The sequence below is a fragment of the Alosa alosa genome, chromosome 2 (assembly GCF_017589495.1).
Source record: "Alosa alosa isolate M-15738 ecotype Scorff River chromosome 2, AALO_Geno_1.1, whole genome shotgun sequence".
NCBI lineage: Eukaryota > Metazoa > Chordata > Actinopteri > Clupeiformes > Clupeidae > Alosa > Alosa alosa.
The window spans coordinates 4,819,378-4,842,102 of record NC_063190.1 but is presented as its reverse complement, the minus strand read 5'-3'; the positions used below and the strand labels follow the sequence as shown (position 1 = coordinate 4,842,102).

Below are 22,725 nucleotides of genomic sequence, written 5' to 3'. Positions count from 1 at the left end.
CACCGCAACAGTTAAGACAATATCATCTCCACTTGACCATTTCCTGTGTGTTCAATTCTCCCCTGATGTCAATATAATTACTGGCCTCTTCGGTGATTTCCTTCTCCTTGTGAATTCGTAACTGCAAAGCCAATTTTTCTGACTACTTTATAGTCTCCAATCTGTGTAGCCTATAGGGCCATATATACTCACTTTGTTTTGCCAGCCCCAAAAATTGGTTCACTCCTCTGACATCTCCAAACCTCGTCCTCCTCTTCAGAGTTGTCATTGGCCCTAAGCCACCGTCCGCATCCGTAGGCTAATCTTAATGAAAATGGTGACAAGCAAATTTTGAGCCTATCATTATCAGGGTTCAGTGCATGTGTGAAGGTAGCCTCCTATGCTTTAATTAATTGATTTGTTTACGCGTGTCATTCGTATTTTTTGTTCAGTATTCATCTTGAATACTACTCAATCTGAGAAAAAGACAATCTGCTTGGTTTTAATGTGAATCGAAACAATAGCATGCAGCATAATATGCATGTTGTTTATGATTTGTTTGTGTTGAAGAGAACGTAGGCTAATCAAAACATGAACATGCAGCATTCGTAAACTTTCTGAAATGGTGCTAAAATACATTTAGGGTACTTTCTCTTCTACCTCATTGCGGGAGGTGAGCATGGGAGAGAGTGCAACTGCCACTGAGAGAGAGAGAGAGAGATTGGCTAGCGTTTTTCTTGTTCGATGAGCGAACTGTCATCAAGTAGGCTGTCTAAGCTCCAAAGATAGGCGAAAGGAGATCTGCATGCTGGATGCTCATTCATTATGGGCAAAGAGGCGATAATCACACGTGAAAGCGCGAAACGCAGCAACAGCTGGGCTGAAGTGCGGACCGACAACAGAAGCCTACGACACTGCCTCATGAATCTATGCGCAAAATGTGTGAACGACTGCGTAATTGCATTGGCTTTTCAAACTGTTCTGTTGGGTATTTCAATTTAGGTACGCCTATTTCTTTTTCATTTTGACAAGTATCCACACTGAGTTTTTCTGTCATCACAAGAAAACCAATGGGTGGAAGTGATACAGGGAGAGCCTTTGGAGTCAAAGAAATATTTTACCGGTTTAGTATCGGTTGACTGGTGACATTGAACTTCAGATGTTATGTGTCGGAATTGATTACTGCGTGTTTGACTTAGGATTCCTGAGTCGAATGATTTATGGTCAGTTCTGCGAAATGTGGATTGCTGTCCTCAGACCACCTGTTGTGCACATGGTTCTGAATCGCAAAAGAATATACTGTGTGAGAACATCTTCAGTTTAAAGGTGAGTAGCATGCCTGCATAATGCAATATATGAGTGCAACTGTTTTATTTCAGTTAGCTGCATCTCATAGCCTGTTTTTTTAACAAATAACCTGTGACAAAAAACCGCATAGCACTGACATTCAGGTACAGACAGGGTAAAGTTGACGCATGATGTTAGTTATGTGAACTACTTTGTGTCCGGTGATATCCGGTTTGTTTCTGCATAGCCTCATTAATTGTTGTAAAAAAGTAGACCAATCTGTGAAAACAGAATTGACGGTCGTATTAAATACTTATGAATTGTATTGCTTCCTCATCCTACAAATCTCAAATTGTGCCCTCGGAAGGGTCCATATTTACCCATAATGGAAGTAGGGAAGGACCCTAGGTTAGGTTAGGCCAGGCCTATATTTCTTTTCTTGAAACTATAATCGGCCTGCAGCCATGGAGTCGTCAGAAACCATACAAAAATCAAGCTAAAGGTCAAACGAGAGTAATCGACTATTTTCTTTATATTCCACTTTAAAGCGCAGGAAATTTGAGCACTGCTTCTCTGCACCCCTTCTTTTCTACAGCATCAGTGATGGCTTAGCAACGATGTCACAGCTGTACTTCGGTCGAACGGACAACTCTTCGTACAGGGACCGCATCCCTTTACGAATAGTGCGGGCTGAGTCTGAACTGTCTCCTCAGGAAAAGGCCTATCTGACTGCAATAGAGAAAGGAGATTATGCCAGTGTGAAGCAAGCGCTGGATGAGGCTGAGATCTACTTTAAAATAAACATCAACTGTATCGATCCGCTTGGACGCACGGCGTTGCTCATCGCCATCGATAATGAAAACTTGGAGATCATAGAACTCCTTCTCACTTTTAATGTTTATGTTGGAGATGCCTTGCTCCACGCCATTCGCAAGGAGGTGGTCGGCGCCGTGGAGCTCCTGCTCAATCACAAGAAGCCTAGCGGGGGGATGCAGGTAATGGTCTTCACAAGCACCACCTTGCATCAAAGAGAAAAACGTGCATTTATACTCTCTCATACAGAGAAACACTAACCATGAACTAGCTGCCCTGCTCAATCATCAAAGAATGATTGGTTCTCTCTCAGCTCTTCCTTGTTATTGCTCAGGCACATGTTTCCTTTCTGTCTTTCTTTTTTTCTTTCATTCATTCATTCATTCATTCATTCTTTCTTTCACATGTCCATGCATCTCAATTTGAACATATGTAGTTTGCACATTTTGTGCAGTGCATTTCTCACTGAATTAGGCTAAACTGAATCTGGCTGCTTTTATATAATTTCTCACACACCACACATTTTAAAGCTATACTGATTTCACCAGGACTTTATGTCAGGTGAGCTGTGTGAAGCTGTGTGTGTTCTTTTGAAAGGATTTTTAAAATGTGAAGATATTACTCCATTGGATGAAATGCTTCTGCCATTGAATGTTTGTGTAATTGGCTCTTTAGCCCTTGAGAGGTAGATTATTTATGACACACCCACTGTTCGAGACACTGATGCTGTAACATGCACTTTGCATCCCTACCCACATGTACCATGATGCATGATCCCCCGATTTGAACAAGCAGGTTCTTTATGAGTGCATAGTCCTCACTAATATACAGTGCAGTGCATTGCACTGTATATCCAACTCCTCTTACAACAATATAGCAATAAGCACTTGCTGTGTGCGGTGACAGTTTGGAACTCAGTAACTTTGCCTGTTGACTGAGATTGGATGAAGGGCAGAGGATGAGTAGCTCATGGTGTGTCAGACCAGCCTGGCAGCCCCTTCACACCGTTGGCCATCACAACTGTCAGTGCAGCTGAGGCATTACTTTTCCACATGATTAACTGAGAAAAGCATGATTTGCACAGAGAGGTAAATTTGTTCCATATCATCCCCTCTATGCATCACACTTCACTTGTTACCTCACCTACTGTAGAACACTCTCTGATATTTTTTTTTTTTTTACAAAATTCTAATTACCGGTACTCTGATGTTCTAGTACATACTTTTCTTTCTCAGGATTTTTTTTGTCTCTCCTTGTCTGCTAGCCCCAAAATCACTCGCTCTCTGTTTTTCTCATTTCTTTTAACTCAGTCATTTGTGGTCTTCCGCTCGGTGCCTTCAAGATTGCTCTGAATTGATGAAAGCCCTGGCTGTGGTACAGGCAAGGAAATTAAAAACCACAGGCTCTGAAAGCAAGTAGCTTTTGAAAACATGTACAGAGCAGGTCAGTGGGTACCGTAACTGGAAGCATTAAGCTGCGGTAGAAGACATCAGATTTAGCCAGACCTCAGTGTTTGAGTGGCTACAAAACAAGGCAAACAAGGCACTCCACTCCAGAGCGTTAGCCTTTTTATGAGTTTATCACAAGATTGGCGAAGCAGGAATTATGTAATTCTCTATGCGCTAATAGACTTTTAGATGTTAAAAGTCTCTCTATTGTTAAAAGGCCTGCTCTCCTTGGTTATTTGCAAGGGCGGACATTACTTGAGGACATTTAATCAATTACTGTACTTAAGTAATTTTACATATATCTGTACTTTACTTGAGTATTTAAATTATGTTAAACTTTTTACTTTTACTCCAGTACATTTCTAAGCTAAATATCTTATTTTTTACTCCACTACATTTTGTGACAGCTGAAGTACAGCTGAAGTTCCTTTTGGAAAAAAGACTGTCCAAATACATGTGTACTTACATGTGTATTTTCTATGAAGCGAGCTAGGCTTTAAATAATGGTGTTGCCTAACCTATGTTATTGTTATATCCACTATTTACTGTACCTTGTTGACCCCTTTTCACAATATTGATGTTACCATAACTAGCCTCATGACGCCATCGAGCAAATGATGATAGACAGTAATAGCCAATGATAGAGAGTAGGGATGTAACGGTATGAAATTTAACCTCACTGTTATAGTGACCAAAATTATCACGGTTTTCGGTATTATCACAGTGTTTTTAAAAGTGTGTTCAATATGTTCAGAAAGCACTGATAGGCCTACAAAAGCTGAAATAGTTTCAAAATGTGTCCCGTTCACTTTTTCATATTAAATTGGCTATGTGCTTATAGCTTAACTTACCCTACCATGACTTGGAGTTTGCTATTTTTGTTCTTTGGATCCAATGAGTGAGACCAAAGTAAGTGTTCAAAATAAAACTTTTGGCTACGCCGTTCTCCTGATAACGTGAGTGGAATGGATCTCATGTGGGCCTTGAACATAAAAAAGGCATAGAGTGGCTAAATGATACAGTGCACGTTTTTTGCGGTGAAAATGTTCCACCTTTTAAAATCAGGTGTAGCCTAATCCGAATCACAGTTAAAACCATCAATAAGACAACAGAATCAGTAGGGTACCAGTTTTGTTTCATTGTACTAGGCCAGGGGTGGGCAAACTTTTTGGCTCAGGGGCCATATTGGGTTTTGAACACCCCCCCCCACGACACACACATTAAAAAAAAATATTTTATAGCCTATAATTTAGTATGAAACGTATTTGTTTTAAAATATGAATTGCTTAAACATGCTGCTAATTTTATGCTGTTTAACAAATGTATAAATTGTGCACTGTCGCTTTAAGACAGTCGCTTTAATTCACGTTTATTTCTCAATGATCTTCTGCCTGCTCCGCTATGGCTAGTGCTGTACCTACGGCTGGGCCCTCTCACAGTTTTTTAATGGTCAGTAGTGGGAACTACTGTTGCCTTCATGATTTTCTTTTAAAAGTTTCTTATAAGAAGGAGATATCAATTATCAACAATGACAAGCCACCTGGAACCTGCGGCTCTCTCTCCCTCTTGTGAGTGCAGACGCGTTCCCAATTAAATGGATCGCATAATGTTCACGTTAGATCTGCTGCAAAGGAGATAACTAAGAGTTAATTTAATTTAACATGATGTTATCTCTATTTAACATGATGTTTTGACATTGACATAATGTTCTCTAAGGAGAGTGAAAAGCAGTTTGCAGTAAAAGCTAACCAACGTCGTCTCTATCGCAGGAAAAAAAAAAGCAAAACCCTGATAACCAAATGAAATGCTCGGCGGGCCGGATGAAAGTGCTTGGCGGGCCGGATCCGGCCCGCGGGGCTCAGTTTGCCCACCCCTGTACGTCAAAAGCAGGCTCGGATGAAGCTGGGAAGGATTAAACACACGGTTTCAACACCGCGGTAATCAACCGTGATAATTATGATATTTCAAAAGAAAACGATAATTATTATCGTCAACATTTTTATCGCGGTTTACCATTATACCGGTAATCGTTACATCCCTAATTGAGAGATGTACAATGATAGGCAATGATAGACAATCTGACACTATCAAACACAAAAGGGAACGTCTTGATTTGGTCCGAAAGTGTAAAGCATTCAACAAAGCAAAAAGCGGTTACTTTAGAGATCTTTAAGATATCTATTGGGGCAGCCGTGGCCTACTGGTTAGGGCTTTGGACTTGTAACCGGAGGATTGCCGGTTCGAACCCTGACCAGTAGGCACGGCTGAAGTGCCCTTGAGCAAGGCACCTAACCCCGCACTGCTCCCCGAGCACCGCTGTAGTAGTGTGTGCTTCACCTCACTGTGTGTTTACTGTGTGCTGAGTGTGTTTCACTAATTCACGGATTGGGAGAAATGCAGAGACCAAATTTCCCTCACGGGATCAAAAGAGTATATATACTTAGTTCTTTCTACATACAACAATTCTTAGTTGATTTTGTCCTTGAATGAAGGAGAAAGGCTCAATGCATACGTCTGTGCCGAATCATTTCAACAATAGTAAATGCAACTGTATTAGTCATAATACACTCAAGTGGAAATGTAAAAGGAGGATTTCTACTTTTACTGGAGTAACATTTAACCATGTGTATCTCTACTTTCACTCAAGTACAGGATTTGTGTACTTCGTCCACCACTGGTTATTTGATGAATTAATGACCCTCAAATTAAGTAGCTGCTAGGGCCAGTACTTTAAAGCCTATTATAAGACTAAAACCTTTTCTTTCCGTTAAGGTCTCCATTGAAGTTGTTTGGGAAACCGGCCCTAAAAATGTTGCAATCTCTTATTTTGCCAGGTTCCGCCCATCTTACTTGACAAGCAGTTCTCGGACTTCACTCCAGACATAACTCCCATCATCCTGGCGGCGCACACCAACAACTATGAGATCATTAAGCTGTTGGTCCAGAAGGGCGTGTCGGTGCCCCAGCCGCACGAGGTGCGCTGCAACTGCGTGGAGTGCGTGTCCAGCTCGGACGTGGACAGCCTACGGCACTCACGCTCGCGCCTCAACATTTACCGGGCGTTGTCCAGCCCCTCGCTCATCGCCCTGTCCAGCGAGGACCCCTTTCTCACGGCCTTCCGCCTCAGCTGGGAACTGCAGGAGCTCAGCAAGGTGGAGAACGAGTTCAAGTATGAGTACGAGGAGCTGTCGCACCAGTGCAAGCAGTTCGCCAAGGACCTGCTGGACCAGACGCGCAGCTCCAGGGAGTTGGAGATGATCCTCAACTTCAGGGACGACATGGAGCCGCTGGAGGAGGAGGCGAACAACGACTTGGCACGTCTAAAACTCGCCATCAAGTACCACCAGAAGGAGGTAGGGAGACAAACCAAGGTGTCACTGCAGTATCTAATCAAGTGATATGGAGGAAACATATCGTGGGTTTGGAGTAGTAGGCCATGGATATTGGGGTTTGTTTTTGGTAAGCATGAAAGGGACAGGAGAGCTCTGCAGTGTTAGTATGGTCATCACAGTGAATGAGAGTGGTCTGAACTGATTTTGGCTATCAAAGCCCAGTCAGCCCCTAGTTGCGCACTATCTGGAACCCAACATGTATAGAACCGGACCAACCCGAACCCAACACCATCATAACACACCCCGCCAAACCAAACCAAAACAGACCAAACCAAGTAAAAACAGAACTGGAAAAGTAAGGGTGGCTCTGTTGTGAATTAACCCTTAGAGTCTAATCATATGAGGGTTTACTTTGAGGCTATTCACCCCAGTCAGTCAAGGCCTTTTAGCAGGATGTAGTGTCTGTAGATTATGCTTGAGGCTGGTTAAATCTGGTGTATTAATACAAGCTCTCACACAGGCATATTTTGCCCTCTTCTGTACATTTGGAGCATTGCAGCAGGGAGAAAGCTTCATGCTTGCCAAAAAGTTTTTTAGTCAGACGTTGATGCACAAAAATAAAGAAGCTTAACTCAATCATTAACTATTAAAAACAATTTACTCCTTTTAACTTGTATTATACATAGGTAGGAATTACATTATGCACGGTAATCTTAAAAATAAGGTAGCCTCATGTGTTGTGAATCTAACTCCACACGTTTGATGAGTTGGGGCCCAGCTTGCCTGAGGGAGCAAGAGCAGCACCTTAAGTCACTCTAAGGAATTGATGCCATTGCCGTCTCATCATTGACCGTGGGATAAGCATCAGCCTCATCAGAGTGCTCTGAGCCGAGACAGGCAAAGCAAATATTAATGTCCTCTCTCTCTCGGACTAACTTTGATATGGATCTGTGGAAGTCTTTGTTCCCATGGCAACGTGGGAGTGGAGTGGCCCCACTTTGCCGCAGTCTCTGGTGTGCGACTGTGGCGGTGGAGGCTGAGTCGCTCTGGTGGTGGATCCTGAGTCGCTATGAACTTTAGCGAGTGTTAGGATCAGCATTAGCCGGCTGCATCAAGTCAAATTGCATGTCACACAGGGGTAAGTCATACATGCATAACGGGGGCTGCCTCATTAGCGCGTTGATAGAGGGAATAATCAGTGTTGGAGAGGCTGCGTAGGGCTGATTGGGCCAATGATGGTTTTTCTCATTCTCTTATACTATACTATAGTATAAGAGAATGAGATACTATATTTCTCTTATACAAACAAATGGAGTTTGTATAATACTGCCAGCAGTCAGGCCTAATGGTCTGTTTGTTAGTGGTCAGAGTCAGGGTCAGCATTTGTCAGTCATTTGACCTACACGTGTGACTGTAATATCTAGCACATTCTTAGGGTTGGCAGGGTACAAATGGATGCAGTTTTGAGATACTCCTGAAGTTGATGAAATTAATCTTCCAAATGTATTACCTGCTCAAAGATCTTTAGTTTCCAGCAGATTACTCATGCTACCCTTGAAAAATTGCATCATTAGTGTTGCCCCAGTTTTTCAAGTGGATGACAAAAGAACTGTGGCAAACGCATTGCTGCTGCTTGTGGGGTATTTCTGTTTCAGCTTTTGTGAAACCAGAGCACACAAAACAAAGAACATCTAATAACCACCATATGATATGGCTTTTCTCAATCATATCTATGATAATCATATTCATGCATGTAATGCAAGCGTACTGTTCAGTGGTTTGCCTTGTTGTGGATGACAGAGTAGTCTGTCACTATTTTACATCTTATGACCTCACAAATACAGGTACAGCACAGTGTACTCTAAATGTGCCAAGATTGCCCATAATGTCTTGATATTTTGAAGCTCTTCTCACAAGAAAACTGCATTGCATTATGCCTATTACAACAGTTCTTAGTTTTCCTGGAACTTGTGTCATCACTATTCTAACTGACACTCACTCTCATTACTAGCCAAGGCACTTCGGCACAGCATGAGATTTATTCTGACAAGTGAGAGCCACTGCTGTGAAAACCAGGGGTGTCCTCTTGGTTACGCCCTCTGAGATGCTGAAGGTCCATAGACACTGTCAACCATGCTGTTTCAATCCCTGTCACGTGTGAACAACATTATTGAATCGCATTTCATTGATTTTTGGAGATCATCTCCTGTGTTGCCATTCTGTACGCATGTGGCTCTGTCCTTTGGAGAATACTAGAAAGATGACAGTGCCTGTTTCCAAGGCCTTCTGTCCTCCAGCACGTCAGTGCAACTGCATTCATCACTGTGTAATCATGTTTGGTTGATGCGGGCCCAAGTCATATGTTCTTGCCCAAGTCATATTTGCGTGTGCAAAGCAGATGTTCTGGGGGACATGTTTCTTTCTTGTGATTCCTCACAGGGGGCTGTGTGATTTTGCGGAATTGAAGCCAGGTGGTGAGAGCTGGAAGCAGACACATTTGTTCTTCTGCGTTCCTCCACAACGCCTCTTGTTCTTAATTAAAGCATGTCATTGTCATTTGGTTGGGTTCGCAAAAGAGCCCCATTCTGCAGGGCTATCGTTTATGGCTCCACCGAGGGGGACGGACCTGATCCCATGTTGTCATATTGTCAAGGGCTCCTTTGTCCTCTTGTCAGTTAGCTAAGTGAACCCAGATGAGCGCTGTTTTTTCTACTACTGTTTCTGCATTGTCTGTTTGTTAGTCTTTGTTCACAGCGCATTGTCTCTGTGTCTTTATGGATGCATTTGCACGCATTTGACATTAAGCTGGATAAGAGGGTTAGTCCCCCAGGTCCATCTTGGAAGAGGGAAATGAGGTTAGACGGAGATGGGATTGGTTTCGTGCTGTTATGCCTCACGATTAACTTTATTTATCCACTATGAGCTTTTACATTCTCTTCTGGGAAGGATTGGTGCATTATTATAAATATAATTATGGTTACAGGCACTTAACAGACATTTAACAGACATTTTGTACATCTGCGCACCTAAACACTCGGCTCTCCTGAACTTGGAGAATGTCTGACTCTCCATGCTGTTTCAATCAGGACAATCTGCTCCATGGCTTGCATGCTGTTACACTGAAGGTCTGATAATCAGATATCCAGATATAAACGCTGTTATATACCGGTAATATTTAAATTAGGGCTGTCAATCGATTAAAACAATTAATCGAATTAATTACATACTGTGTGATTAATTAATCTAAATTAATCGCATATATCATTTTTGCTGTGAAAGTATTTTAAATATTTAAATTCAAATGAATCATTGAATAATCAGCATTACTGACATTACTGAGTTCAAAAACTCTTTTATTATTATTCTCACTGTTCAAATAATGGCCATAATAATCTATTTCAGGCCACAGATATAACCTAGAGGACACAATGAAAAAAATGAACACTCCCCTCAATGTCAACACTATTTCTTTGCATTGATGTGCGACTTTAGAGTTGACGGACTCGGGTGATATGCAAATTCCTTGCTGCAGAGATTGCAGAGGACTTTATTTTAATCAACACTTTATTTTTATCAACACCATCAGGCCATTTTTTAAAAGTAAATGTTCAAATCAATGATCTAGGCAGCACATTTTCTTCTCTCTCCTTCATTTTACAGTCTAATGGTTACTGACTACAACGGCTCGGGGTCAAAGGTCATACGGAATCGATTAATCGCGCTATTTTTTTTCATCAGTTATTTTTTATCAAATTAATTAATCGTAATTAATCAGTTATTTTGACAGCCCTAATTTAAATATATAATTCTGATATAATATATCATATTAATCTGTCCTCCGTGTGTGTGTTCAGTTTGTGGCCCAGCCCAACTGTCAGCAGCTGCTGGCATCGCGCTGGTATGACCAGGTCCCTGGCTGGAGGAAGCTCCACTGGATGGGCAAGTCGGTCACCTGCATCATCGTCGGCCTGCTCTTCCCGCTCTTCTCCCTCTGCTACCTGATGGCGCCCAAGAGCCCGCTGGGGCTTCTCATCCGCAAGCCCTTCATCAAGTTCATCTGCCACACGGCATCCTACCTCACCTTCCTCTTCCTCCTCCTGCTGGCCTCACAGCACATCGTCTCGCAGGATGACGACACGCTGGCCGACAGGCAGGGGCCGGCGCCCACCATTGTGGAGTGGATGATCCTGCCCTGGGTTTTAGGTATCAGGATCCGTGTACCTTTGACCCTGTTCATTCAGCAGACACTTTCATCACAGCATACTTTAGTACAGATACTCAGTTCTGCAGCATTACATAGTGCACATGTGCATATTTCCCCAGCCTTATTAGATTAGGTACTTTTATAAGTAGGGAGTATTGTTATCTTAGTTTAAGAACAGCCACTATCTGTGGTCAAATCGTCTAGAAGTGACGGGTGAAAATAAGAGCTGGAGAACAGTAAAATGTCCAGTTTTAGAGAGAGGTTATTGTACACACACACACACACACAAACACACACACACACACACACACACACACACACACACTCTTACACACACGCAAACTCACACACAAACACACACACATATGTGTGTGTGTATAATATGTGTAATGCAGTAATGTGGATTCATTTGTAAATGTGCAGGTTTCATCTGGGCCGAGATTAAACAGATGTGGGATGGGGGCTTTCAAGATTACATCCATGACTGGTGGAATCTCATGGACTTTGTCATGAACTCCCTTTATCTGGCCACCATCTCTCTGAAGATCGTTGCATACCAAAGGGTAAGGAGGCAGGAGGCAAATGATCACTATCTCTCAGGATCATAGGTACTATACATCATATACCGTGCAATAGCCTGCATCTCATGTGTACATATGAACCTTATTTTGTGATCTTCAACTAGAGGTTAAAATAATGATACAGTTATAGGCTTTATTGGGCTAAGATGTTAGATTAATGAATTTTGATAGTTGATAATTTATCACAGTACTCCAGGCATGTATGTATGTATATGTGACTTATTTGGAACAATTTTGTATAAACATAGAGAAAGCAAACTTTTCAGTCAGTGTTTTAAAACTCCCAGATCTCAAGAAAACAAGGCCTTTATTAAACATGATATCTGTGTTTGCAAACAAATTCCAGTGACGCAGAACAAGAAAGCAAGCAACTGCCACGGCTGTAATTGAATCCAAAGTTGCATTCTGTTTGGCTCTTACAACATCATTGGAAAATAATGTGCTTTTGTTTGTGCTACAGACAGAGGCACTCTACACAGTCTTAGGAGTACACAGCACTTTACCGTACACATTTGTTTCACTTCTCTGCTCTTTGGGTAAAACTAAGTTACAATGTGTGCATTCCCTGTCCAGCCAAATGATACATTAGTTTCATCTGATAACCCTTCCAAAAGTCCTTGTCATTTTCTGCCGTCTTCCTTGTCCATGAGGATGTCCTCTGTTTGTGAGGTACTGCAAGGACATTTTTAGCCAGTGGATACTTATTATGATATTCATAATTTCATGAAAAGAATGCAAGGAGTCATGACTGATGGTAGATGCTCTCCTGGCTACTTCAGTAGAGCAGATCAGATCACATCTGCTCTCTCTCTCTCTCTCTCTCTCTCTCTCTCTCTGGTCAGTATGGTGGTACCAAGGTGGAGAGGTGTGAATGGGACATGTGGCACCCCACGCTGGTGGCTGAGGCGCTCTTCTCCATCGCCAACATCTTCAGCTCGCTGCGCCTCATCTCGCTCTTCACGGCCAACTCGCACCTGGGCCCGCTGCAGATCTCGCTCGGCCGCATGCTGCTGGACATCCTCAAGTTCCTCTTCATCTACTGCCTGGTCCTGCTGGCCTTCGCCAACGGCCTCAACCAGCTCTACTTCTACTACGAGACGGACGCCAAGGACGAGAAGGACAAATGCAAGGGCATCCGCTGTAAGGAGCAGAATAATGCTTTCTCCACGTGAGTAACCGCTTCAGAGACCACCACCCTGATGCTGCATGTGTCATTAAAGGAGAATTCCGGCGATTTTTCACATACATATCTGTTTCTCGAGGTCACTAAGTATTGTCGGTATAAAAAAAAAAAAAAAAAAATCAGTTCTATCTAGCTTGATTTACTGCAGCCAACAGCTAGAGCATGTTCATGAGCCCCCATTCGCCAGAATTCTCCTTTAATCAATACCAAGGAAGTTACTGTAAGTGAGATGCTGGAAATGACATCACACTGAACAATATTCACTGACCACATACCGGTAGTAGGTTACAATGAGTAGCACATACTTTATGGTGAAATGTCTACCTATAATACTTTCCTGTACTAATCTTACTCTACTAGTCTCCTGTGATTAAACTTTGTGTCTTGTTGCGGAGCAGGTTGTTTGAGACTCTGCAGTCTCTCTTCTGGTCTGTGTTTGGCCTCATCAGCTTGTATGTCACCAATGTCAAGCCAGAGCATGAGTTCACCGAGTTTGTTGGCGCGACCATGTTTGGAACTTACAACATCATCTCCCTGGTGGTTCTTCTGAACATGCTCATTGCCATGATGAACAATTCCTACCAGCACATCGCTGTGAGTTGCCGTTCCATTCCGCCCCGACCCTGCTTGCATTTATGTTATTGCTTTCATCTGTCTTCGATTCTCTCCATTGTTTCGGTTTATTAGGCACATTTTCTCGCTACCAATGATTGGAGAACTGTGGGACTGAAATCGATGAATCATTTGATGGGTTTTTTTCTTTCTTTCTCTCTTTCTTTCTTTCTTGGTCTTTCTTTTTTTTCAATCACACATCAAAGCACAATCACAGCCAATCACAAATAACAAAAGTAAAATGATAAGTCCAAACCGACGCTGGGTGTGTATTTCAGGATCATGCTGACATTGAGTGGAAGTTTGCCAGGACTAAGCTATGGATGAGTTACTTTGAAGAAGGGGGGACCCTTCCTCCTCCGTTCAATATCATCCCCAGCCCAAAGTCCCTCTGGTACCTCTTTAAGTGGTTCAAGAGGCACCTCTGCAGTAAGAAACATAAAGAAAGGACAGAGACTTTTCAGTCAATTGGGGTAAGGCCACACAAACATTAGAATGTTAGTACTGTGGTATAGTATTAGGTAGCCATTACAAATTGTATGGACCACAAATATACAGATACACACAGGAAAAGTGAGTAAACAAGTAGAATGTATAGCAGTAGTCCATATAGGATAGGAATAATGTATGCAACGGTCCGTTAATTCCATATAACGACACCTTGAAGGCCGTTATTCCTCTTATCACTTGGTTGCCAGTATAGGCAGTCATCATGCCTTTATATAAAGTAAAAAGCGGTTCGGTTTAAAAAGAAGCTGACTTGTTCAGTTTGTTGTACAACATTCTTTGGCCCTAACATTGATAACGGTGGACAGTTTGTTTACAGTTGATTAAATTGCTTTCAGGCTCAACCGTCATCCTACTATGGCTGTTATATAGTTATCATTCATAAGCATTGATATGGAACAGTGATTAAACTTTTTTACCAGATCTACTTCATAAGTGTCCCGTTATTCAGAATTAATAGCCACCCACCAGCCAATAAGAAAAGAGTATTTCTTCCGGGTGATACGTGTATAATATTTGGAAGCTTTACTGCTGTGCACTATTTTTATGCTGGGCCAGCTTTCCATATATTATTCACTCTTCCTGTAGGAGTTCATGCAGAGAAGCATACTGTCTGTGTAATAGAATAAAAAAGGAAAACGGTTGCCTCTCTGTCATAGCGTAAAGTCAATGGAGTCTAATCGCCTCCATCTTTTTCAGAGACGTGCTGCTGAGAACCTGCGAATCAATCACCAGTACCAGGTAATGATGTCTCCTCCAGAGCACGACGCCCATTAGTCTATTGTCTGTTAGAGTGTGTTACTGCAGCTGTTCAAAGGCAGCGCTGCTTTGAGCCCCACGCTGCTACTTTTAGCCCTTTCATACTAGGGTTTATGCGGTCTCTGCCATTGCTAAGGCACAGCGCATTAGCATTATTACAAAGTCATGGAGGCTACTAAAACAGAGTTGCCTGCTAAACAACTTGCAGCTTGACGAATAAGTAACATTCACTTTGGGGTTTTGTCTTTGTCTTAAAGGAAGTTCTCAGGAATTTGGTGAAGAGATATGTGGCTGCAATGATCAGGAATGCAAAGACCGAGCAAGGACTGACAGAAGAGAATTTTAAGGTACACAGTACACAGGTACACATTACATATAGTGCAGTGACTAATCCTGATATATAAATCTATAGTGTTTGCAGTATTATGTGTAAGAGGAAACTAAAATGAACATTATGTATGTAAAGATTTGAGTATGCGGTTGAAGTATAGACCCTTTCAACAGCATAAACAAACATGTGCGTTTCCAAGGCATTTCCGGTGGCACAGCTAATAGGGACAATGATGTTTTAAAAAAAACATGTTTTAAAGTCCATATTTTGCACAGCATTAAGCTAAAGCCTGATTAATTTTAATTTCCATGTATCTATGAAACAGATTGAAATGGTCTATACAAATATATTTGCACCTAAAATGAAATTGAATATAATAAGAAAGGATTTTTGTTGAAACAGGAGCTGAAGCAGGACATATCCAGCTTCCGATATGAGGTTCTTGGTATGCTGAAAGGTGTCAAACCTGGCATGCAGGCAGTCAAAGGAGGCGTTGGGTCCTCGAGCCTGCCATTTCCCGAGCAGCCTCGTAGGTGTTCCGTGGTGGCGGCTTCCTCTGGGCAGCTGAAGAGCAAACTCAACCTGCTGACCGCCACCTCTGTGCTGCAGCAGCAGGGAGGTGCCAGAGCTGCTCCCCGGCCGCCAGAGACCCTCGGCAGCCTGGCCAACGGCTCGGTCCCCCGCCTGGCAGCGGCCTCCTCTGCGGCCACCGTGGAGGAAGAGGAGGAGGAACCACGTGGGAACGCAGCGGGTGCCTCTGACCGCAACCCAGGCGTAGTGCTGCAGCTGCGCCACCGAGGCGCGGGCCAGTCACGGATCTACTCCGTGTCCGAGGAGGTAAGCGAGTGGCACGACGACGGAGAGCCGTCATCGTCGTCGAGGAGCAGGGACGGTGACGAAGATGGGGATGCGGGTGCCGTGGAGACCGCGCGGCCTTCCAGCCTGAAAAAGAAAGATGAAAGGAAAGACTTGCAGGAGGGAGAGCCGGAGGAAGATAAAGAAGGAGCCAAATAGCTGAAGGGGACAGAGAGGCTGAGCAGAGACAAGTGTTCCGTGCAGGAAGGAAGGAACACAAAGGGAGGAGAGATGAAAGGCAGTGCACACATACAGAGAGACAGAGAGCTGGGAAGAAACGGTGACAATCAAATGCTTTCAGGATGCTCAAGAGGTAACCTCAGAGCCCGACTTCCTCCTGGATGACTAGAGCACAGTGAAGCAGAGCAAACTTGAACTTGTGCTGAGTCTTTTCACTATGTGACTTATGAAGCTCCAGATGGTATCTTAACCACACTTAATCCTCCAAAACTTATTTAGAAGCATTTAGACTGTTTGACCAGCTAGGATGCCCGATAGTTGGAAACACCAGTACTTTTTGTATGGCTGAATTTGTTAGTAAAGGTGTGTCTGTAGCACCTGTAGAAATCACCTCTTTGAGATAGATGACAAGTGCAGGATGATATGAAATGCACAAAGATTCATGATGCTGGATATTAGTAAACCTTTTATGAATGTTTAGACTGAAAAGAGGGTGGCAAATTGATTGTGAGGTAATCACTAACCTGAATTGTCTGACATGCTAGTGATTGTACCAAGAAGTTTGGTGATCATGATGACTATGGTTTCTGAATGAAACATAAAATGCCAGTGAAATGTTCTAGGTGTTTTACTTAAATCTTCTGGAAAAAGACTTACATAACCATGTCAAATATACCATGGTAGATGGATGGTAGATAGATACAATGCATACAGGAAGTATTTGCAGCGCTTCACTTGTTCCAAGTTTTGTTGTTTCAGACTCATCTTAAAATGGATTCAATTCTTTATTTTTTCTCATCAATCTATGGACAATTCGGTAACACTTTACTTGAAGGGTGAGTTCATAACACATTCATAGCAGCTGTCATAAACTGCACATAAAGCATTCATGACTGTTTCATGAGACATGACTCAACATTCGTACCAAACCTTTCATGAATGTGGAAGACAGAACGATGACAACTTGTCAAAATAAAAGTCTGACAATCGCAAAGCAGCATTGCCATTTTTCTCTCCAGCCTTTGTAAATATTTCATGAATATCTTATGAGGTCTACATCGAATGTCACTTTACTATACAAGTTGTGAAGTATTCGTAATCACTGAGTTTAATATTGGGAGGTAAACTAGCCTACATTCAGCTGACCCGTATTTGTGTAACCTGGAATGGTTGGACATTCCCAGTAACAAAAGATGAGAAATCATCTGCAAAGGTTACATCATAAAAACAATACATTTTTATGAAACAAAAATTATTTGCTTGACCGTGTTCTGTCACTTTGGCACTGGAGTAGCTGGTGATCAGGTAAGAGATTTGGAACAAAAACGGCAATGCTGCTTTGCAATTGTTGGACTTTTATTTTGACAAGTTGTCATCGTTCTGTCTTCCATATTCATGAAATGTTTGGTAGGAATGTTGAGTCATGTCTCATGAAACAGTCATGAATGCTTTATGTGCAGTTTATGACAGCTGCTATGAATGTGTTATGAACTCACCCGTCAAGTAAAGTGTTACCGACAATTCTCTCGACCTTGTGACTTGGTTTTCACTCTGACATACGTCATCAACTGTGAGACCTTATATAAAGAGATGTGTGCCTCTCCTAATAATGTCCAGTAAATGCATTTAGGCACAGGTGGACTCTCAAGGACCATTGATAGAAGTAGGATGCACCAGAGCTCAATGGCAAGTTACTTATTTAAATGGTATATTTCAGTCTTTTATTTTTTTATACATTTACAAAACAGTCCAAACACTTGCTTTTTTGTGGGGTGTTGAAGTATTGTGTGTAGGTTGATGAGAAAAGATAAATAATTTAATCCATTTTAAGATGAGTCTGAAACATAACAAAATGTGGAAAAAGTGAAGCGTGAATACTTTCCGCATGTACTGTAGATGCTATGATGCCCCTACTGTATGTATGTCCCTTTATCTGTTGTTTTCTTGGCAGCTCTCATTATTTTTGTCAAGTTAACATGATTTATTACATGGCTCTTCATAATGCTTAAGAATACTCCATTCACTTGAATGGGCCTTCCCAACGTTCGGTGGTCTGCTAATTCTCAATAACAGACCGTTGCTAAGTATAACAGACCGCTGTCAAGGAAAATGGGTTTTGTGCTTCTATTTCACGTCTTTCATATCACTACGCAAAGACTGGAACTTCATTCAAAAGTGAAAGCAGACGGTTGATCAGCTGTGTTCTAAAGAATGTTTGATTCAAGTTCAGCGTTGCTGTTGCAAACTATTTGTTTCTCTGCAAAAGCCACGATGAAACGGTAACAAATAGGCTATAGCCTAGGCTATGTAGGCTAAAGAGTCATATTGTGGGGGAGTTTATTGTTTCGGTTTGGCAAGTAAGCGTGTAATAAAAGCGGGATAATGTATAGAAACGCCCGGTCATTATTGGGAAAATAAGTCCCTTCAGGGCGGAACAAGACCCCTCCGCTCCGGTTCGCCCTGTCGGGACTTATTTTCCCAATAATGACCGGCGTTCTATAGACCCTTTCAAGAGAGTTCCATTATCAGCATCATAGTTGGCCCCACAAGACTTCCTTTTTAACATTCCATATGTTATCTTAATGCAGAGGAAGTAGATTGGGACCAAATAGAACATTCAAGCATTGTTTTTGTTTTTATTGTAGGCTGTTATAGCATGATGTAACATTCTGAGAGCTGCCATGGTAACTACCGTACACAGTGACAAGACCCTATAATGTCATTAGTCAGTACTGCCATAAGAAGTAATGACAGGATATGCAATCTGCAGACATTTTAAAGATATGGTTGTGTTAATCCTGACAGCAGAAGGTTCAAGTGAGGCACTGCTGTTGAATGTTGGTCATTTTTTCTTCATCTAGACACCACATGATTTTGGCCCGACAACTCTCGTCTCAACTCGTATCACTTTCTGTGGAAAGAGCAATATCTGCATCCCACTCATGACTCATTCCACACTGCCTTATTCTGTTCATTTTAGCACTTTATACTAAATGGTTGTACATGATGTCAGATAGCAAAATATATTATCTTGCTAATTATACCAATAATTTATTTATTTTCTATGCAAACATATCATAAACATCTCTAAAACAGTTTATCATGTTACATTCACGTTTTACATTCAGTTATTCTGAACTACCCTTGGTCCATTACTATTTACCATTACAACTTAAGACAATGTAGCCTGTCATTTTCAGTGTCATGTACAAGTAGTTTCATATAATCTACAAAAGCATATCTGACATCCATGCATGTCATGAATCTTATTTATTTGATTCATTCACTCTCTGTTATATGCATTGCTAAATCACTATAAGGCATTTGACAAATACAGGCAGACAATTTTGTTTTCTGCCTTGTGCTGCAACCTGGTTAGATAATAGTATAATACATAGATATAAGATATTGATGTCTGAGAAATAAAAATCTGAAACAAAAATATATATTTAATGGGTCACTTGGTTTTTCATGTAGAATAAGGATACATTTTGAACAGTTCAGTTTGTGGGTCTAATAATTTTGAACTCTTTCTGATGAACAGTAGAGTTCTTGACAGAGCTTTCATGTCAGGGGTTTTTCCAGATAATCTTGGATATTGGATCTGGAAAACTGAGTGAGTCAGCAAAGGCCTTAAACGTGCAGCCTGGGATTCTGGTGAAATCCTGTTACTTGAGCTCAACAGCCAATCAAATGACATGCTATGTATTTATTGGCTGGAATTGTTGATGGTTTGATCCGTGCCACAGTGTTTGTTCACCATTTACAGAGCCAGAACTGTTTATGAACACAGAGTTTTCCCTGTACACACACATACTGGACAGCTAGTGGCCTCTAAGAAGCAATTCACTGACAAAAAGTGAATTGGAATCATAGAAACTGGAAATACAGAATGTTCCTTTAACACAGTGTTGCAACTTGACACTGGATTTTGGTTGATTGAATTTACCATCTCTGATTAGATAGCCATGATCTCAGCATCCGTGGCATGCCATACTGATTTAGTTATGTCTAAATAGAATTCATATGGGCTCTTACTAATCATACCCTAGCCAAGGTTAAATCCAAAAGACCAGCTCCAAACCAGAGAAAACACAGAGAATGTGAGTTTGGAGAAGTCCTAAAATAGATAGTAGAGCATCATTTCCACAGAAATCTTTACACTACATTAACCCCCTCCATGGCATGATTATATGAGCCGTGGTGGTAAGAATTGTGGAGAGACATCAAAGAGCCTTTGGAATATATTTAGCTCTTTTTCAGTATCAGGCAATACAGTGATGCTGTATGCCAGTGTTTTTCAAAGTGTGGTCCGGAGACCACTGGTGGTCCGCAAGCTATCCCAAGTGGTCCGCGAGAAGACGTGGTAAAATATAATATAGATGAGTTGTTTGCAATATTGAACCAACTTGTACTGTATGTGAATCCAAACAGTTCTGCAACACTGTCTATGTAAGATATGCCAGTTTAAATCATATGAATCCTCTGACACAATAAGCAAAGACAATAAGCAAGGTGGTTCAGTGAGTTGGCCGATTGTGTAATATACTGTTGAAGTAGGTCTACTCTCTTTTTTTTAGCTAGGTGGTCCGTGAGTTTTTGTTTAATTGGTTAAGTGGTCCTTGGTCTGAAAAAGTTTGAGAAACACTGCTGTATGCCCTCACAGCTGTACAGCAGTCCCATGTGTTCACACAAAACAGAACCCTCATTACGTATTCTGATTATTTGTGAGGGCATATCGACTGGAATACGGACTGCATACTGGTGTCCTATATTAATATGTAGCATTTCTATGAAATTCCATTACGCAATTTTCATATCAGGGAAGCAAATTGCATCTAAACAATAAACATGTTTCATTTCACGGGTATGGCCTCTTTTCAACATGTAACATAAGTTCACCACTTATCTCCGAGGCATCAAATAAACTATGGTGAATGTACTGTATGGAATGTTATTTGTTTACAAAGATATTATCACTGTTAATGCAAGATTAGCTTTCCATCTAAATTAATTTTATGAAGAGTGCACTGTCATGTTCATATGTAGGTGACATCATAGCTCATCACAGACCTTGGCAGCCTATTTTCTATCCGAGATTATGTTTGTTTGTGTGGCTTATGTTTACTATCTGCATAATACTCGGTTATACAATTTTAACGGAAACACTTTGTGTGTGTGTGTGCACACTTGTGCTTTGTGTCTGAGTCTAACTGTGCCTGCAAAAAAAGAGGGAATGAGAGAGAGAGAGAGAGCCAGGGCACCTTTCTTTATTCCACTGTGCAAAGCTGTATGGAAGCCATTATTTTCTCCCCCCTGCTGCAGACCCCCACTGCAGACATGATGTCCAAACACATCTCTGTGTTGGCCAGGAGGAAGGACCTCGAGCAGTGTCCTGTCCACTCCACCACTTCATGTCTGGCCTGTGATGTGTAGCTAGACACAGACTGCACGCCCCTCTGCTGGTACATGTGTAGTCTTCCACAGAGTGACAAGAAGAGCTGAAAGGGCCTTTGTTTATGCAACAGGCAGAGCTGAATACTATATATAACGTCACTTTTGAATATCAGATATTTTCACTGCAGAGATTAATATCAGACTCAAGCAAAGCTCTGACAAAGATGACAGTCCCAGTTACAGTCACCGTTGCCTGTTATACTGTATAGCGTTCTGAATTGTGTAATGTAAGATTTGATGACTGTGATATGGGGGACACATGACATGCCATGTTTATTTTGTACAATAAAGGGTTTGACTGTGTCAAAAAGATGAGACATTAAATATTCACTAGGACACATTATTGATGGGATTTGTGACAGGCTGTTCATGGTGGGGTATTCATGTGGAGATGGAGCTCAAATGGAGCTCTTCGTATGTCAAATAACAAGAGACAACAAGGAAATTGTAGCTGAAAAACATTATTTTTGTTCTAGTCTCAGAATATATCCAAATAACGCAGATGGAGATTTTGTCCTCCAAGAACAACATTATCCTTTCATTCTCTGGCTGAAAAAAAATACTTGAATAATCAACAAAGCTGACCTCTGTTTTATGTCCTGTGTCCATGGCATCAGCAGTCATTGCCAAGGTTGGCTAAAATGTTCAACCAGTTCAGGGAATTATGAAACAGTGAATGGTTTGACAGTTTCTCTTATATTTTTCATTTTGGAGTTGAAACAGAATTAGTGTATTTTCTCTGTCATCACAGAATATAGACAGAGTGAGTTTCTTGGACACAAAAGGATGTCTGTGGTCTTTGATCTCATTCTCTCTCACTCTCTCTCTCTCAAACACACACACACAGCAACACTCTCTCTCCCACTCTCTTTCTCTCTCTCTTACTGCTTCTCTCTCTCCCCCTCTCTTTTGACAGTCCCTGGCCAGTCTCTCCACCGTGCAAAACTGCCATTTGAGCTGACACATTTTTCTGTCTTCATGTCAAATTCTTAAAAAAAAACCCTCAGGTTTTGTGAAACTCACTTGTCGTCTGCGGAGCATCATATTTGACACCCCAACCCACCCACCCCATCAGAGCCTCTCACCGCGGGCATCAGACAGTCCATCAGCCAGAGCTTTCCCCTCTCGGCCCTCCGACGCTATCCGATCCACCGTCTAATTTGACTCCGACCCTCTCCAGGCCCCAGCAGGGCTCCA

At 41.8% G+C, this 22,725-nt stretch overlaps 1 protein-coding gene across 1 annotated transcript; it reads left to right on the top strand.

Moving 5' to 3' along the window:
- The first annotated feature begins 587 nt into the window (after window positions 1-587).
- On the top strand, window positions 588-16,832 carry trpc4a (transient receptor potential cation channel, subfamily C, member 4a). The gene is made up of 11 exons (XM_048234495.1): window positions 588-1,305; window positions 1,862-2,261; window positions 6,362-6,880; window positions 10,714-11,062; window positions 11,487-11,626; window positions 12,487-12,812; window positions 13,226-13,421; window positions 13,718-13,912; window positions 14,646-14,687; window positions 14,963-15,052; window positions 15,439-16,832. Exons 2-11 carry the CDS (start codon window positions 1,884-1,886, stop codon window positions 16,048-16,050), a joined length of 2,847 nt encoding a protein of 948 aa, XP_048090452.1. The 5' UTR covers window positions 588-1,305; window positions 1,862-1,883; the 3' UTR covers window positions 16,051-16,832.
- The last annotated feature ends 5,893 nt before the right edge of the window (window positions 16,833-22,725 follow it).